General features: G+C 65.9%; 1 protein-coding gene across 2 annotated transcripts; it reads left to right on the top strand.

The window, feature by feature from the left end:
• The first annotated feature begins 498 nt into the window (after positions 1 to 498).
• On the top strand, positions 499 to 17,826 carry EPS8L1 (EPS8 signaling adaptor L1). 2 transcript variants are annotated; one of them, XM_048832466.2, is made up of 21 exons: positions 499 to 684; positions 1,233 to 1,281; positions 1,562 to 1,596; positions 5,291 to 5,349; positions 6,017 to 6,169; positions 7,026 to 7,175; positions 8,365 to 8,447; positions 9,019 to 9,149; positions 9,379 to 9,422; positions 9,704 to 9,830; positions 10,154 to 10,242; positions 10,585 to 10,659; positions 11,263 to 11,411; positions 11,969 to 12,110; positions 12,457 to 12,485; positions 13,590 to 13,689; positions 14,151 to 14,300; positions 14,787 to 14,886; positions 15,254 to 15,416; positions 16,231 to 16,363; positions 16,635 to 17,826. In XM_048832466.2, the coding sequence occupies exons 2-21, from the start codon at positions 1,265 to 1,267 to the stop codon at positions 16,719 to 16,721; spliced, it is 2,016 nt and encodes a 671-aa protein (XP_048688423.2). In that variant the 5' UTR covers positions 499 to 684; positions 1,233 to 1,264; the 3' UTR covers positions 16,722 to 17,826. The 2 variants fall into 2 exon arrangements, with proteins under 2 accessions (XP_048688423.2, XP_048688424.2); XM_048832467.2 differs by lacking the exons at positions 15,254 to 15,416; positions 16,635 to 17,826 and having other exon boundaries at positions 16,231 to 16,352.

Here is a 17,826-nt window from a genome sequence, read left to right as displayed (position 1 = left end):
ACCACTCCCCGCCCAGAGCAAGGGAGAGAACCCAGGAGTCCTGGCTCCCAGCCCCCCTCCTCTAACCACTAGACCCCACTCCCCGCCCAGAGCCAGGGAGAGAACCCAGGAGTCCTGGCTCCTAGCCCCCCTGCTCTAACCACTGGACCCCACTCCCCGCCCAGAGCAAGGGAGAGAACCCAGGAGTCCTGGCTCCCAGCCCCCCTCCTCTAACCACTAGACCCCACTCCCTGCCCAGAGCCAGGGAGAGAACCCAGGAGTCCTGGCTCCCAGCCCCCCTCCTCTAACCACTAGACCCCACTCCCCTTCCAGAGCCAGGGAGAGAACCCAGGAGTCCTGGCTCCCAGCCCCCACCCGCCCCCGCCCAGGGCTGAGGGGGAATTCTTTTGCGTCTTCACAGCTGGTTGAGCAGCTGGCGCGGGGACAAGGGGGTGGAAGGCCGGGGGGGCGGGACCCATGGTTACCTGCCCAGGTATGCTGCGGGCGCGGCTGCTGGGGATCGCGCCACACACCTGTGCCCAGGTGACAGAGGGGAACGGACGGTTCCCTGGACACCGAAGAGCCGGATCTGGTGGGACTGAGGGGTGTCCCCCCCCGTTGTCAGCATCTCCCCCCAACACACTTGAGATGCCTCTTTCTCCCACCCCTGGCCGGGCAACGTCTGAATAGCCGGCGAGAGATCGGGTAAGTGTGGTGGGGGGATAGACTGGAGGGGGTGAGCCCAGCCCCCCAGGGATGGGGGGGCATGTGGGCTGAGGGGACAGTCACACCCCCCTTGGGGCGTGGGGCTCCCCCCCATGGATGCGGGTTGCGGGTGGAGGGAAATAGTCTGTTCCCACACCCTTGATAAACGGACCAGTTCCGCGTGGGGCGAAACACGGGAGGCGTGACGCGAGGGAGAGGCTGGCCCGTTCCGGACGCCTGGGTTCTCTCCCAGCTCTGGGAAGGGAGTGGGGGCCAGGGGTTAGAGCAGAGGGAGGCTGGGAGCCAGGACTCCTGGGTTCTCTCCCAGCTCTGGGAAGGGAGTGGGGGCCAGGGGTTAGAACAGAGGGAGGCTGGGAGCCAGGACTCCTGGGTTCTCTCCCAGCTCTGGGAAGGGAGTGGGGGCCAGGGGTTAGAGCAGAGGGAGGCTGGGAGCCAGGACTCCTGGGTTCTCTCCCCGGCTCTGCAGGGGGGAGGGTGCCACCCCCAGACTCTGTGAATGATTCTCTCCCTGTCTTTGAACTTAGAAGGTGAAGTGTGAATTGTGGATTCTGTCAACACCATGAGCTCCTCAGGCAGGTGAGTACGTGGTGGGGAGCCAGGACTCCTGGGTTCTCCCCCTGGCTGTGGAAGGGGAGGGGGGACTAGTGGTTAGAGCAGGGGGGATTGGGAGCCAGGACTCCTGGGTTCTCCCCCTGGCTGTGGAAGGGGGGGGGGTGCTAGTGGTTGGAGCAGAGGGGGATTGGGAGCCAGGACTCCTGGGTTCTCTCCCTGACTTTTGGGCGGGAGCGGGACCCCAGCAATCTGGCTCTGTTCTCCTGTTGTTTAATTTTCTCTTTCTCCTTCCCCCTTCCCGCAGCGAGGTCTCCAAGCCCAGTGCCAGGGAGATCTATGGTGAGTCTCCGGTGGGGGGCGCGCACAGACTGGGGGGGCAAGAGGAGGACTGGGGGATGGGGCGAGAGCAGCTGGGCTGCGGTATTATTGTAGGGTCTCTCGCAGGTCTTTGGGGTGCTGCTGTGTTGTCGTAGGGTCTCTGGGCTGGGCGGGGGGCGTCCATGGGGCGGTGTTATTGTAGGGTCTCTGTGCTGGGCGGGGGGGGGGCGTCCACGGGGCGTTGTTATTGTAGGGTCTCTGTGCTGGGCGGGGCGGGGGCGTCCACGGGGCGTTGTTATTGTAGGGTCTCTGTGCTGGGCGGGGGGGGGGCGTCCACGGGGCGTTGTTATTGTAGGGTCTCTGTGCTGGGCGGGGCGGGGGCGTCCACGGGGCGGTGTTATTGTAGGGTCTCTGTGCTGGGCGGGGGGGGGCCCACGGGGCGCTGTTATTGTAGGGTCTCTGTGCTGGGCGGGGCGGGGGCGTCCACGGGGCGTTGTTATTGTAGGGTCTCTGTGCTGGGCGGGGGGGGGGCGTCCACGGGGCGTTGTTATTGTAGGGTCTCTGGGCTGGGCGGGGGGGGCGTCCACGGGGCGCTGTTATTGTAGGGTCTCTGTGCTGGGCGGGGGGGGGCCCACGGGGCGTTGTTATTGTAGGGTCTCTGTGCTGGGCGGGGGGGGCGTCCACGGGGCGGTGTTATTGTAGGGTCTCTGTGCTGGGCGGGGGGGGCGTCCACGGGGCGTTGTTATTGTAGGGTCTCTGTGCTGGGCGGGGGGGGCGTCCACGGGGCGGTGTTATTGTAGGGTCTCTGTGCTGGGCGGGGGGGGGGGCCCACGGGGCGTTGTTATTGTAGGGTCTCTGTGCTGGGCGGGGGGGCGTCCACGGGGCGTTGTTATTGTAGGGTCTCTGGGCTGGGCGGGGGGGGCGTCCACGGGGCGGTGTTATTGTAGGGTCTCTGGGCTGGGTGTGGGGGGCGTCCACGGGGCGTTGTTATTGTAGGGTCTCTGTGCTGGGCGGGGGGGGCGTCCACGGGGCAGTGTTATTGTAGGGTCTCTGGGCTGGGCGGGGGGGGGCGTCCATGGGGAGTGTTATTGTAGGGTCTCTGTGCTGGGCGGGGGGGGCGTCCACGGGGCGCTGTTATTGTAGGGTCTCTGGGCTGGGCGGGGGGCGTCCATGGGGCGGTGTTATTGTAGGGTCTCTGTGCTGGGCGGGGGGGGGGCGTCCACGGGGCGTTGTTATTGTAGGGTCTCTGTGCTGGGCGGGGCGGGGGCGTCCACGGGGCGTTGTTATTGTAGGGTCTCTGTGCTGGGCGGGGGGGCGTCCACGGGGCGGTGTTATTGTAGGGTCTCTGGGCTGGGCGGGGGGGGGCCCACGGGGCGTTGTTATTGTAGGGTCTCTGTGCTGGGCGGGGCGGGGGCGTCCACGGGGCGTTGTTATTGTAGGGTCTCTGTGCTGGGCGGGGGGGCGTCCACGGGGCGTTGTTATTGTAGGGTCTCTGTGCTGGGCGGGGCGGGGGCGTCCACGGGGCGTTGTTATTGTAGGGTCTCTGTGCTGGGCGGGGGGGCGTCCACGGGGCGTTGTTATTGTAGGGTCTCTGGGCTGGGCGGGGGGGGCGTCCACGGGGCGGTGTTATTGTAGGGTCTCTGGGCTGGGTGTGGGGGGCGTCCATGGGGCGTTGTTATTGTAGGGTCTCTGTGCTGGGCGGGGGGGGCGTCCACGGGGCAGTGTTATTGTAGGGTCTCTGGGCTGGGCGGGGGGGGCGTCCACGGGGCGGTGTTATTGTAGGGTCTCTGGGCTGGGCGGGGGGGGGCGTCCACGGGGAGTGTTATTGTAGGGTCTCTGTGCTGGGCGGGGGGGGCGTCCACGGGGCAGTGTTATTGTAGGGTCTCTGTGCTGGGCGGGGGGGGCGTCCACGGGGCAGTGTTATTGTAGGGTCTCTGTGCTGGGCGGGGGGGGCGTCCACGGGGCGGTGTTATTGTAGGGTCTCTGGGCTGGGCGGGGGGGGCGTCCACGGGGAGTGTTATTGTAGGGTCTCTGGGCTGGGTGGGGGGGGGGCGTCCACGGGGCGTTGTTATTGTAGGGTCTCTGTGCTGGGCGGGGGGGGCATCCACGGGGCGTTGTTATTGTAGGGTCTCTGTGCTGGGCGGGGGGGGCGTCCACGGGGCGTTGTTATTGTAGGGTCTCTGTGCTGGGCGGGGGGGGCATCCACGGGGCGTTGTTATTGTAGGGTCTCTGTGCTGGGCGGGGGGGGCGTCCACGGGGCGTTGTTATTGTAGGGTCTCTGTGCTGGGCGGGGGGGGCGTCCACGGGGCGCTGTTATTGTAGGGTCTCTGGGCTGGGCGGGGGGGGGCGTCCACGGGGCGGTGTTATTGTAGGGTCTCTGTGCTGGGCGGGGGGGGCGTCCACGGGGCGCTGTTATTGTAGGGTCTCTGGGCTGGGCGGGGGGGCGTCCACGGGGCGCTGTTATTGTAGGGTCTCTGGGCTGGGCGGGGGGGGGCGTCCACGGGGCGGTGTTATTGTAGGGTCTCTGGGCTGGGCGGGGGGGGCGTCCACGGGGCGTTGTTATTGTAGGGTCTCTGGGCTGGGCGGGGGGGGGCGTCCACGGGGCGGTGTTATTGTAGGGTCTCTGTGCTGGGCGGGGGGGGCGTCCACGGGGCGGTGTTATTGTAGGGTCTCTGTGCTGGGCGGGGGGGGCGTCCACGGGGCGCTGTTATTGTAGGGTCTCTGTGCTGGGCGGGGGGGGCGTCCACGGGGCGTTGTTATTGTAGGGTCTCTGTGCTGGGCGGGGGGGGCGTCCACGGGGCGGTGTTATTGTAGGGTCTCTGGGCTGGGCGGGGGGGGCGTCCACGGGGCGCTGTTATTGTAGGGTCTCTGCTGGGCCGCAGTGTTACTGTCGGGTCTCATGCCGACCCCGCTGGCTGCAGTCGCTGCGTTTCCGCCGGGACTCGGGGTGGCGCAGTCCGGAGGCCGACTTGGCAAAAGTCCAAAAGGAAATAAAGGGCTTCAACCCCCCCGCCCCCCCGCCCCCCCGCCCCCGCCTTCTCCTCTGGTCTGAGCACCAGGACCTGCCCCCCCCGACCCCGCCCAAGGAGGGAAACCAAAAGAGAAACCGAGAGGGAGGCCCAGGTTGGAGCCAAAGGGGGGGGAGGGGGTGTCCTGCTAATCCCCAGCTGCAGCCACCAAACTGGTTTCCCCAGGGCATGCTGGGAAAGTCACTCCCTGCTCTGGGGCCCGATGGGAGCCGGCGCCCCCTAGAGGGGACAGGCCCCGCGCCCCATTCCCTGCCCCCCCTGAGCCAGCCAGACCCCGCCCTGGGGCAGGATGGGAGCCCGCGCCCCTTAGAGGGGAAAGGCCCTGCGCCCCATTCCCTGCCCCCCTGAGCCAGCCAGTCCCTGCCCTGGGGCAGGATGGGAGCCGGCACCCCCTAGAGGGGACAGGCCCTGCGCCCCATTCCCTGCCCCCCCTGAGCCAGCCAGACCCTGCCCTGGGGCAGGATGGGAGCCCGCGCCCCTTAGAGGGGACAGGCCCTGCACCCCATTCCCTGCCCCCCTGAGCCAGCCAGTCCCCGCCCTGGGGCAGGATGGGAGCCGGCGCCCCCTAGAGGGGAAAAGCCCCATGCCCCATTCGCCGCCCCCCCTGAGCCAGCCAGTCCCCGCCCTAGAGGGGACAGGCCCCGGGCCCCAGGCCCCCTTTATAATTTCCCCATCTCTTTTCACAGAGCAAAGGAAGAAATATTCCAACTTCATTATGGCTGACGTCTCCCAATACACCGTCAATGTGAGCCTGGGGCTCTGGGGGTGCAGTTTGGGGGGGAGCAAGGGTTGGGGGTCACACGGGCCCCACTAGGGAGAGGGTACCTAGGGGGCCCCAGCCCCGATCTGGCCCCAGGGTGGGAACTGGCTGTCTGGTGGTGGTGGGGGATGGGGCAGGGCCCCAAAGGGGGGTGTTAAGGGCCGCAGGGGGCAGTCCTGGGGGGGGGGTGTTAAGGTTTGTTTGGAGGAAAGGGGCTTCGGGGCTGGGTGCAGCTGGGGCTGCATGGGAGTGTGTTGGGAGTCTGGGAGGTGTGGAGGGGGAACTGCCTAGGGGGCGTTGGGCCCGGGGGGCTGGGGAGAGGGGTGTTGGGAGCCTGGGGGTTCTGTGGGGATCGGGGGGAGGGGCTGCCTAGGGGGCTTTGGGCCAGGGGGGCTGGGGAGAGGGGTATTGGGAGCCTGGGGGGTCTGTGGGCTGTAGGGATTGGTGGGGGGGTCTGGAGAGAGGGGTGTTGGGAGCCTGGGGGGGCTGTGGGGATCGGGGAGGCTGCCTAGGGGGCGTTGAGCCTGGGGAGAAGGGTGTTGGGAGCCTGGGGGGGGCTGTGGGCTGTGGGGATCGGGGGGGACTGCCTAGGGGGCGTTGGGCCCGGGGGCTGCATGGGGGCGGCTCTGGGCTCACCCCCTGCCCCCCCCAGCACCTGGTGACGTTCCCGGTGGGGGAGGCGGCGGAGCTGGAGGACGCCGTGCGCAGAGTGGCCGCCATGGAGGCCCAGGACCAGGTCTGGGCCCAGGAGATGCTGCTGCAGGTCACTGGGTCGGCCATCAGGCTGCTCGACGTCCACTCCAAGGTATGTGAGTGTGGGGGGGGGGCTGGGGCTGGGGGAAGGGCTGGGGGGGCTGGGCCAGGGGGAGCTGGGTCCGGGGGCAGGTCTGGGGGCGCCGGGCCGGCCGTGACTCTGTCGACCCCCGCAGGAGGAGCTGGAGAGCTACGGGCTGGCGGGGGGGCTGGGTCTGGGGGCGCTGGGTCTGGGGGTGTTTCTGGGGGTGCCGGGCCAACCGTGACTCTGTCGCCCCCCGCAGGAGGAGCTGGAGAACTACGGGCTGGCGGGGAGGCTGGGTCTGGGGGTGCTGGGTCCGGGGGTGTTTCTGGGGGTGCCGGGCCGGCCGTGACTCTGTCGCCCCCCGCAGGAGGAGCTGGAGAGCTACGGGCTGGCGGGGGGGCTGGGTCTGGGGGCGCTGGGTCCGGGGGTGTTTCTGGGGGCGCCGGGCCGGCCGTGACTCTGTCGCCCCCCGCAGGAGGAGCTGGAGAACTACGGGCTGGCGGGGGGGCTGGGTCTGGGGGTGCTGGGTCCGGGGGTGTCGGGCCGGCCGTGACTCTGTCGCCCCCCGCAGGAGGAGCTGGAGAGCTACGGGCTGGCGGGGGGGCTGGGTCTGGGGGCGCTGGGTCCGGGGGTGTTTCTGGGGGTGTCGGGCCGGCCATGACTCTGTTGCCCCCCACAGGAGGAGCTGGAGAACTACGGGCTGGCGGGGGGGCTGGGTCTGGGGGTGCTGGGTCCGGGGGCGCCGGGCCGGCCGTGACTCTGTCGCCCCCCGCAGGAGGAGCTGGAGAGCTACGGGCTGGCGGGGGGGCTGGGTCTGGGGGCGCTGGGTCTGGGGGTGTTTCTGGGGGTGTCGGGCCGGCCGTGACTCTGTCGCCCCCCACAGGAGGAGCTGGAGAACTACGGGCTGGCGGGGGTCCTGCGCTGCGAGGCCGTGCTGCCCAGCGCCCGCGCCCGCTCCCTGCTGCTCCTTGTGTGCCAGGAGCCCCAGCAGACCCAGCCCGACGCCCACTTCTTCCAGTGCACCCACATCGGGGTGAGGAGCCGCCCTCGGGGACTGCGGGGGGGAGGGAGGGACCCTCGCCCGAACGCCTGGGTTCCTGGTCTGCCCAGGGGATCCTGCCTCTTTAAGTGCCACTGGGTCCTCCCTCTTTGGTTGACATAACTAGCCCCGCCCTTTTCACTTGAACGCATTGGCCCCACCCCTTTGCAGCTGGACTCCTGGGTTCCTCCTCTGGGGATGCTCCCACCATGCGCCCGCTGCCTTTATAGGGCACTGGGATCCACTGGTCCCGCCTATATGGTGACATCACTAGCCCCACCCCCCTTTTTGCTGCCCTGGCATTCACCCGGACTCCTGGGTTGCCTTTGAACAGCCCTGGGCAGTGATAGCTCCACCCCTTTTTTGCATCATGCCCCCTGGCTCCACCACTGCCCCTAGGGACAAGCCCTCATGGGCCAATCAGGATGTGGCTCCCACATGGCAGGAAGTCCCGCCTTCTGATGGGAGGGACTGCCATGCGGCATCAGCCAATCAGCTTCCAGAGCCACAATCTCCACTGCGAAAAGTCCCGCCTTCCAGCCAGTGTGAGGAACTTCCAGGCAGCGTCAGCCAATCAACTTCTTGAGCCAGGACATCGCAGCAAGTCCCGCCTTTTGGGAGGGGGACGGGACTCCCATGTGGCAGCAGCCAATCAACTTCTTAGGACTGTAGTGTCCAATGCAGGAAGTCCCGTCTTCCAATGGGAGGGATTTCTCTGCTGCATTAGCCAATCAGCTTCAAAGGGCCTTGGATGCATTCCAGGAAGTCCTGCCTCCCCATGGAGGATTGACAGCTGTTGGCCCCTCCCTCTAGTGGGGAAGTGGGGGTCTGGCTCTGGGGGAAGGTGGGGCTTTTTTCCCCAGAGGGGAAAATGCTGATGTGTCTCCTCCAGCCCCCATGCCAAGGGAGCCAGCCACCCCGAGGCATGCTGGGTAGCAGGTTGCAAAAGCGGGGTGTTCTGATCTAGCTGGCACGGACCCACACAAGGGGGTTCCCGCTATCCTGCCTCCCCCACCCCTTGGATCAGACCCACGGGCCCATCTACCCTGGTATCCCGCCCCCCTCCCTGCCCCCTGGATCAGACCCGTAGACCTGTCTACCCTGGTATCCCACCCCCCTCAGGACAAACTCATGGGCCCATCTACCCCGGTATCTGACCTGTACGGTTCCCCCCACCCCGCAGGCGGAGCCGATCCGGGACGACATTAACAGTGCTCTGCTGGATTTCAAATCGGGGAGCAACGCTCAGAGGAAAGAGACGCTCAGGTGGGGCAGGACCCTGGAGTTTGGGGGACTTTGGCTGGGCGGGTGCATTGGGGGGAACCCCAGAAAGTGTGGGGGGGGCCATATTGGGGCGGGATGTGGGGTGCAGATGCTCTGGCCTGGATGCAGGATGTACAGGGGACCTTGGGGTGAAGTGGAAGCCCGATGTGGGGAGTCATTGGAGGAGTTCTGGGGTGGCTAAAATAAAGGAGGGACTCCACAGTGGGTGGGGGTCATGGGGTGGACCAGAGCGGTGAGGTTATGGGGAGGCCACTCAGAGACATGAAGAGGAGCAAATAGGCGTGGGGTTATGGGGGGGTCCAGAGGGGGTGAAAGGGGGACCCCCACATGGGCTGCTGGAAGTTGGGGGGAGGGGAGAAAGAGGAAGGGGGGGTGACAGGGGCAGCCTCCAGGAGAGATGGGACTAGAGGGGTGTAGGGGGACCCCCTCTAGGCTGGGGGTGATGGGGCAGACTGGGGAGCCAGGGGATGTCTTTCTGAGAGGTGGGGGCTCAGGTATATTTTTGGGTGTCTCCCATCCCCGCCCATCAATCCGCACCCCATATCCTTCGCAGAGAGAACCAGGAGAAGATGCAGAACGGGGCACCACCGGTCCCGGAGGGGACAGGCTCCCGGCCCCCAACGCCCCCCAGGAAGGTGGTGATCACCCCGAACGAGATGGAGGCGCAGAGTCAGAGAGATGCAGGTGTGTGTGTTGGGGGGGCGGGGGCAGAGCCAGGGAGAGAACCCAGGAGTCCTGGCTCCCAGCCCCCACCTAACCACTAGACCCCACTCTCCTCCCCACCCCCCTGAGCTGGGGGAGAACCCAGGAGTCCAGGCTCCCTTCCCCCCTGCTCTAACCACTAGCCCCCACTCCCCTCCCCGAGCCTGGGGAGAACCCAGGAGTCCTGACCCCCTGTCCTTTCTGCCCCCAGCTGACCCCCCGGACCCAGGCGCACTGCGGATTGAGTGTGATGTGGTGAGTTGGGCTGGGGGGCGGGATTTGGGGGCTTGGGGGTTTAGGGTACAAGGGATGGGGTGTCGGGGGGCTGGGGGGCAGTAGGGGGAGAGGAGATTGCGGGGGTGAGGGATGAGGTGGGGCTGAGGTTTCATGTTCACCCCATCTCCTGGTGGGGGGGCGGAGGGGACGATCTGCTGCAGCCCTGCCCCCTGAGCTGGCAGGGACTTGGGGGTGGGGGTTCTGGGGGCTGCGCAGAGGGGCCCCCTCCGCTCACCCTCAGCCCCCCGTCCCCCCCCCAGGAGCTGTTGAACCGGGTCTTCGACGACATCGAAGCTTTCATGGCCAAACTGCAGAAATCGGCAGAGGCCTCGCGGGTCCTGGAGCAGCTGAAACAGTCCAGTCGGGGGCGTCGCCGCCAGCCGGGGGGTGAGAGACCCCGAGACCCCCCCCCCGTCTGCCACCCCCCCCGAGACCTCCTGTTTCCCCCCACCCCCTCCTGCCCCCCATACACCCGCCACTGGGAACCGTCCATGCCAAGGGGCGCTGCCAGGAGCTGGGGGTGAGAGAGAGACCCCTCTGTCCCCCGAGATCTCCCCTGTCTGCCCCACCAATACACCCCCCTACTTGGAATTGCCCGTTGCAGGGGACGCCCTAGGGCTGAGCTTCCTCCCACCTTCCTCCGCAGCCCCCCTCGGACACCCCTTTCCCCCTCCCCCCAGCGCCGGGTTAACCCTTTCCTCCCCGTGCAGAGGGGCTGCTGACCCTGCGGGCCAGGCCACCCACCATGGAAGAGTTCGAGGACACCCTGGCCAAGATGAAATATTCCTTCAGCCTCCTGGTGAGTGACTGCTGGGGAGGGGGAAACGCGGCCCTGTATCTCCCCCCCGCAACGGGGGTCCCCATTTGTGCCCCCCCCTCCCCCGAGCCGGGGATGGGACCCAGGAGTCCTGGCTCCTAGCGTTCCTTCCCCCCATTCTATCGACTAATGCCCACTCCCCTCCCAGAACCAGGCGTAGAACCCAGGAGTCCTGGCTCCCAGACCCCCCTGCTCTAACCACTGGACCCCCCTCCCTAGTGAAAGAACCCAGGAGTCCGGTCACTCTCCCTCCCCCTCCCTGTCTGGAATTTGTGGGGTTCACTGACCAGAGTGGGGGGTCTCTCTCCCTCCCCCTCTCCCCAGGCAAGACTCCAGTCAAACATCTTGAATCCCACTTCGGAGGAGCTGGTTCACTTCCTGTTTGGCCTCCTGAAAATGGTGACTGGGGGGTTGGGGGGCAGAAGTGTGGGGGGGCTGCCATAGCCCCAGCTGTGGGGCTTGGAATTGCCAGTGCTGGGGTTGGGCGGGGGGAAGGGAGGGGCCTGCGGGAGCTGGGATTGGGGGGAATGACCCTGACTTGAGGGGAGCCTGGGGGGATCTGATGTGGCCAGGGGCGGGACTGGAGGGGTTGGGGAGAAGATGGGATCCCAGCTGGGTGTTTGGGGGCTCTGAGCTGGGGCGGGGTAGGAGGGGAGGGGACCACAGGGTCTGGAGTTGTGGGGATCTGGATGTAGGAGGATTGGGGGAGGGATCCTACCATAGGGGGAGCTGGGGGGGTAAGGGAGGGATCCCAGGTGGGGGGGCGGCTCCAGGAGGGGTGTGGCTGGAGGGGGGGCAGTTGGTGTCTCCTTGGAAGGGCTGGGGGGTGGGGGTGGGGATCTGGGGGTCTGCAGGGGATGGAAGGGGAGATAGCGGGAGGCTGGAAGGGGCAGAGCTATGGCTATGTATCCCAGTGGGGAGTCTCTTGCTGACCCTGGTCAAGGGGGGCCTGGGATGCGGGGGTCTCTCTCACCTCTCCCTGTTCCCTCCCCCCGCCCCGAGGTGGTGGAGTCGTCGGGGGGGCCAGAGTTTGCCAGCGAGATCCGCTCCCCCATGCTGACCCGGGAGGCCGTCACCCTGCTGCGGGGCTGCCTGGGGGCCCAGAAGGCCGAGCTGTGGGGCTCGCTGGGTGACAACTGGACCCGGCCCCGGTACTTCGCTCACCCTGGGGCTAGTGGGGCGGGCGGGGGGGGGGGGCAGAGCTGGGGCGCTGCTTTTGGTTCTCCATGGTCTCTGCCTGTGATTGAACCCGACTCTGCCAGGCCTGGGCTCTGCCCCAGGTTCCTTGATTCCCCCCCCCCCTCCCGCCGTGATTCCACTGATTTGCCCCTGATTTGCCACCCACGAGTCTGTGATTTTCACCCATGATTGTTGCCCAAGGTTCCTTCATTTTCACCCACGGTTCAGCGATTTTTCACCCATGATTGTTGCCTGTCATTCCTTGATTTCTCCCCCACAATTCCGCGATTTCCGCCCCCCCATGATTCCACCGTTTGCCCAGGGTTTCCACCCGTGATTGTTGCCCACAGAGCCGAGATTTTCGCCCTGGATTCTGTGATTTTTTTTTTTTTCCCCACCCATGATGGTTGCCTCGGGTTCCATGATTTTCAACCCCCCACCCCCCTCCATTTCTGCCCGTTGATTTCTGCCCACCATTCCCGGAGGTCGCCCTGGTTCCAGCCATCCGTGGGTCTGTCTCTCCCCACAGGGTGGAGTTCCCCGGGGACTACGCCGCCCCGTACACCCCGACCTTCCAACGCGGCTGGGCACCGCTGCCCCGGGGCCCCGACGGGCAGCCCTGGGAGGATCCAGTGGAGACCCAGCACCGGCATGAAGCGCGCCGGGCACAGGTGACTGACGTGGGAGAGAGGCGACCCCTCATCCGATGAGGGCAGAGGGGAGTGTGGGGTGGGGAGGAGGCAGGTGTGTGTGGGGGGGAGGGGAAGGGGCTTATAAATGGGGGGTGGTTGGGGGGATGGGAGCAGGAATGTGGGGTGTGGAGGGAGGGTGCTGGTCGGGGGGAAGGGTGGGGATTGGGGGGCACAGTGGGGGGAGGGGGTGACTAGGAAATGGGTGCAAGAGAGATCAGAGGGTGGGAGGTGGGGGCAGAGGGCTGGGGGGTGCAGTGGGGTACAGGGGGTTACAGCAGGGAGGTCGCTCCCCCCCACTCACTCCATCCCCCCCTTCTTTCTGCAGCAATCGGCTCCTCCAATTGAAGCCAAAGGGTACGTATCTCCCCAGCCCGTGCCCCCCCCCCCCGCACACTGCCCCAGTCCCTCAAAGCTGTCCCTACCCCCTTGCATGGGGGGCAGGTGGGAGTGGGGTGCTGGGGCTCAGAGAAGTCTGTGGGGGGAAGGGGCTCGGTGCAGGGAGGTTGGGGGGATGTCCCAGAGTGGGAGGGGGATAGGGAGGAAGGAGCTGAGGTTGGAGGGGTCTGAGGGGGGGCATTTGAGCTGAGGTACCTAAAAAGGCCTTTTCTTTGTTTTCTCTCTTTGTTTCTCTTTGTCTTTATGTGTGTGGGGGGGCAGGTGGGTTCGGTGGTGAGGGGGGCGGGGAAAGGTTAGGGGGTGGGAGGGAGGCTGGGGGGCAGAGAGGGTTATGGGGCTGGCTTGGGGGTGTAAGGTGGTTATGGGGAGGGAGGGGATTCAGGCTGGAGGGGTTAGATGGATGGGGTGAGGGAGGGGGCAGTGGAGGGGGTGAGATAGGTAGGGGGTTAGGGTTTGGTTGGGGGGCAGGGAGGGAGTTAGATATTGGGGGGGCAGGGGAGTGGGGGGGCACATAGGACCCTAGGTCTCAGTGAGGGGCTGGTGACTGGGAAGGGGGCACACCGGGGGGGCATAGGCTGGGGAGGGCTGCCCCAGATGTCATAGCGGGGGGCCACTTGATGGGGATAGAGAGGAAGGAGGGAACGAAACAGGAAGACATCGGAGGAGAGAGAGCCCGTCCTGCCAGCGCCCCCCCCCCCCAGCAGCCCAGCCAAGGTAGGGAGTGGGGCGGAAGACTTGGGGGGGGCATAGACCTTTCTCCCTCCTTCCCCCTGATCCCTGCATGGGCTTGGCTGCTGGGGGTGCCCCTGCCCGGTCCCCCCCCTGCACTGCGGGATGCGATCCCTTGGGCCCCGGCGCGGTGCAGCCGCTTTGATTTCGCAGCATGTGTACGGCGGGGGGAGGGGGGGGGTTCTGTTCCCTGGGGGGGGGGGGGCAGGGGAATAAGGGACAATCCCACTCTGAGCTGAGGAGAGAACCCAGGAGTCCTGGCTCCCAGCCCCCCTTGCTCTAACCACTAGACCCCACTCCCCCTGACCCAGTTTTCTTCCCCTCTCCCCCCAGCCATAGACATACAGAAGAATGCAGGCTGGTGAGCTGCAAGAACGACTTTGTAGCCAGGAACAGCAACGAGCTGTCTGTCCCGCAGGGGGAGGTTCTGGAGGTGAGTCTGTCTGTGGGGTTCCCTAGCTAGGGCCACTGCTGTGGGGAAGCTTGCAGCACCGAGGCACTGCTGGGGGGGGGAAGTGCACAACATCAGGGGTCCCCGGCTGGGGGCACCACTGGGGGGAAGCTCACAGCACCGGGGCACTGCTGGGAGAAGTGCGCAGCATCAGGGATCCCTGGCTGGGGGCACTGCTGGGGAAAAGCTCACAGTGCCAGGGCACTGTTTGGGGGGAAGCTTGCAGCACTGGGCCACTGCTGGGGGGAAGTTTGCAGCATCAGGGATCCCCAGCTGGGGGCACTGCTGGGGGGAAGCTCATAGCACCGGGGCACTGCTGGGGGAAGTGCACAACATTAGGGGTCCCCGGCTGGGGGCACTGCTGGGGGGAAGCTCACAGCGCTGGGGCACACCTCCCCGCCCTGGCCGGGACTGTGCCCGTGGCTCAGCGTCTCTCCCTCCAGGTGCTGGACAACTCCAGGAAGTGGTGGAAGGTTCAGAACCGCTCCGGCCAGCAAGGCTACGTCCCCTTCAACATCCTCAGCCCCCTCCCGGGCCCCCAGAACCGCGACCCGGGCAACCTGCTCAACAGCCCCGGCCAGGCCCGAGCCCCGGTGAGCCCAGCAATACAGGAGTGGAGAATTCGACCTCTCGGGGGCGCCGGCTCCCACCCAGCCCCAGGGCGGGGACTGGCTGGCTCAGGGGGGCGGGGAGTGGGGCGCGGGGCCTATCCCCTCTAGGGGGTGCCGGCTCTCACCCAGCCCCAGGGCGGGGACTGGCTGGCTCAGGGGGGCGGGGAATGGGGCACGGGGCCTGTCCCCTCTAGGGGTGCCGGCTCCCACCCAGCCCCGGGGGGGGACTGGCTGGCTCAGGGGGGCGGGGAGTGGGGCTCCGGGCCTGTCCCCTTTACGGGGTGCTGGCTGCCACCTGGCCCCAGGGTGGGGACTGGCTGGCTCAGGGGGGCGGGGAGTGGGGCGCGGGGCCTATCCCCTCTAGGGGGTGCTGGCTGCCACCTGGCCCCAGGGTGGGGACTGGCTGGCTCAGGGGGGCGGGACTGTGGGGCACTAATATTTCTTCCCCCTGCCTCCGATCCTGACTAGGGCCCCCCAGGCCTGCCAGCTCCGAAGAAAAAGGTCTCGGCCCTGAACGGGACCCAGTGCAACGGCTGCGAGGGGCTTGGCCTAGACCCCAATGAGAGAGGTAAGGAGCCCCCTATATGTGAGGGGAGAGGGGCAGTACCCCATGGAGACCCCAGGACCTGCCCCGTGTGTGTGTGTGTGGGGAGGAGGGGAGAGCATCCCCATGGAGATCTCATGCCTCGCCCCTCATAGCTTCCCCATGGTGACCCCGCCCTTTACATGAGGGGGGAGGAGGTGTGTGCCCTATGGGAGAGCCTGCCCCCCTGTGTGTGGGGAGGCCGGGGGGGCTATCCCAGAGGGGGTCCCCAAGCCCCGCCCCCTCTGTGTGGGGAGGAGGGGGGTTATCCCGGGGGGCTCCCCAGGCCCCGCCCCCTGGGTGGGTGGCCTCTCCCGGTGCATGCTGGGTAACGGGCGGCTCTGTCCCGCAGAGCGGCTGAACGAGGAGCTGCTGCAGCGCCTGGCGGCCGGCCGGGGCAGCCCCGCCAAGCCCTTCCGGGTGCAGCGGGCTCCGGACACGGCCGTGCCGCTGGACCACGACTCCCAGCCCGGCCAGGTCCAGGCCTGGCTGGAGGCCAAGGGATTCGAGCCCCTGTGAGTGGGCGTCGGGCCCCGGGATGGGCGCGGGCACATGGGCGCGCCCTGATTGGCTAGCTTGATACGTCTCTGCTTCCCCATTGGCTGGCTTGGCACCTCCTGGTTTCTGATTGACGGGGGCATCCTGCCAGCCTCTGCTTGCCTATCTCCACTCTGATTGGCTGGCTCGGCAGCTCCCGGCTTCTGATTGGTTGGGGGGAAGGGCTGTGACATTGCGGCTGTCAGACACATCCTTTCTCTCTCCTCTGATTGGTTGGTCTGGAGCCTCGTGGCTTCTGATTGGCTCGTGGAACTCACAAACACCCCCCCCCACGATTGCTTGAAGCAACTTTCCTCTCCGCTCTGATTGGCTGGTTCTTCCCTGCTGGAGGAGCCCACTTGTCCTCTGGCTGCTCCCTGATTGGTGGCGGCTCACAACCGCCACCTGCGATTGGTCGGCTGGAGCCCAGGTGAGCCACGATTGGGTGGTACCTTCCCGTGGAATCCTTCATGATCGAATTTAATTGGGCCACCAGGGAAGCGGCAAAAAGATGCTAATAACTAATTGAACCAATCAGAAAAGAGGATGGGGGGCATTAACCAATCACGTGGCACCTGAGGGGCGGATGTGTGGTGCTGTTTAAAGTTACTGTTGCCTCGGCGTCCACCAGCATCATGGCTGGGGGCACTGCCGGGGAGGAAGCTCGCAGCACTGGGAGGGTCACTGGCTGGGGGCACTGCTGGGGGAAGCTCGCAGCGCTGGGAAGGGGGGGTATCAGTGGGAGGGGGCTCTGTGGTGCAATGGGCCTGACTGCTCCCTCTGCCCCCGCAGGACGGTGAGCACCCTGGGGGTGCTAAATGGGTCTCAGCTCTTCTCGCTGTCCAAGGCCGAGTTCCAGGCCGTCAGCCCCGAGGAAGGAGCCAGAGTCTACAGCCAGGTCACCGTACACAAGGCCATGCTGGAGGTACCACGATCTGCCCCCTCCCACCTGCCCCCCCGCCAGGACTCCTGGGTTCTCTTTCTGGCTTGGGGAGGGGACTGGGGTCTAGTGGTTAGAGCAGCGGGGAGCTGGGAGCCAGGACTCCTGGGTTCTCTGCCCAGCTCTGGGAGGGGACTGGGGTCTAGTGGTTAGAGCAGCGGGGAGCTGGGAGCCAGGACTCCTGGGTTCTCTCCCGGCTCGGGGAGGGGGCCGCGGGTATTTAGGGCCGTGACTAATGCAGTCTTTGCCCTTCCAGGACTTTAGGAAAACCTCTGAACTGGAAGCTGTGATGGAGAAACGGAAGAGGAAATTGGAAGGTGAAACAGAAGTCTCCCGCTCATGAGGAAGCCAAGGACACGGTGCCCCCCGAGCTGGCAGAGCTCCCCCTACTGGCGAGGGTGCTGCTTGGGGGGCCTGGCCCACCGGACCCCCCCCCCAGGCTCACAGACACCCTCCCCAACTGTCTGCGAGGGTGTCTCCCCAAACTAGACACGCTAAGGACCTTGGCAGGGCCATAGATTTCTTGGCTACCACCCGCTCCATTGGGGCTACCATGCCTCTTAACGGAACGGCCCGCAGCCCATTTGTGCTGCTCATTCCTGTTTCCTACCTCTGGGCACCTCTTTGTTGTTGTTTTTTTTACTTCCACTATTTATTTAAGAAAGGGGGCAAACATTAAAATGTAGCCCCCTCCCTTGCCCCTCCCAAATGGTCATAACCTTCCTTGTCCACAATCCCCCCTCCGGTCCCCCCTAAGTGGTACAACTCCTATACTCCAACCCCCCCACATTTCTACCCAAGTGGTACAGCCCCCGCAGTCTGCACAGCCCCCCCCCCCCCATGGTATAATCTCCAACACCCAAGTGGTATGTCCCTCCCAGTGTCTCCCCCCAATTTCCCCCCCCCATGGTACAACCTTCACTACCACCACCCCTGTTTTCTCTCAATTGGTATGTACCCTATTCTCCACAATCCTCCCCCCATTTCCACCTAAACGGTATGACTCCCCAGCCTTAGCTGCAGAGCCGCCAGCCCTAAGGTTGCTTAACAGTTTCCATTCCCAGCCCCCTTTTTGGGGGGGCTGCTTATAATTCAGCCAAACCATAGCTGCCAGGGTTGACATTTCCCAAGCTCCATCTCTGCAGCAGGTGGGGTTGGGTGGGGGGTGTTCGGGGCGAATTGGTTCAGCCGTTTTCGAGAGAGAGGCTGACGGAGGGGAGACATACACGTTCAGATGCAGCCCGCTGGGCACCGTGATGCGGTTGGAAGGCCCAATTCCACACCTCTATGTGCCCTTTGGGGCCGCTCGGCTCCTTGCTGGGGGGGGAAAGCAATGAATCATGGGAAATGTTGACCCTGCGGGGCCTTTTCACAAGTGCAATATTTATACGGGGTGATGAATCTGGGTAGCATTTCTCTTGTGTGAATAAAACATGGTGCAACGGGGA

This window comes from Caretta caretta, chromosome 23 (genome assembly GCF_965140235.1).
Source record: "Caretta caretta isolate rCarCar2 chromosome 23, rCarCar1.hap1, whole genome shotgun sequence".
Lineage (NCBI taxonomy): Eukaryota > Metazoa > Chordata > Testudines > Cheloniidae > Caretta > Caretta caretta.
This window is presented reverse-complemented; position numbering and strand designations above follow the sequence as displayed.

Excerpts from the sequence above, each read along its gene's own strand:
- EPS8L1 (XM_048832466.2), top strand. Across the intron at positions 9,150-9,378 it reads GCAGAGTCAGAGAGATGCAG|CTGACCCCCCGGACCCAGGC; the intron begins GTGTGTGTGTTG and ends TTCTGCCCCCAG. Across the intron at positions 9,831-10,153 it reads GCGTCGCCGCCAGCCGGGGG|AGGGGCTGCTGACCCTGCGG; the intron begins GTGAGAGACCCC and ends CTCCCCGTGCAG.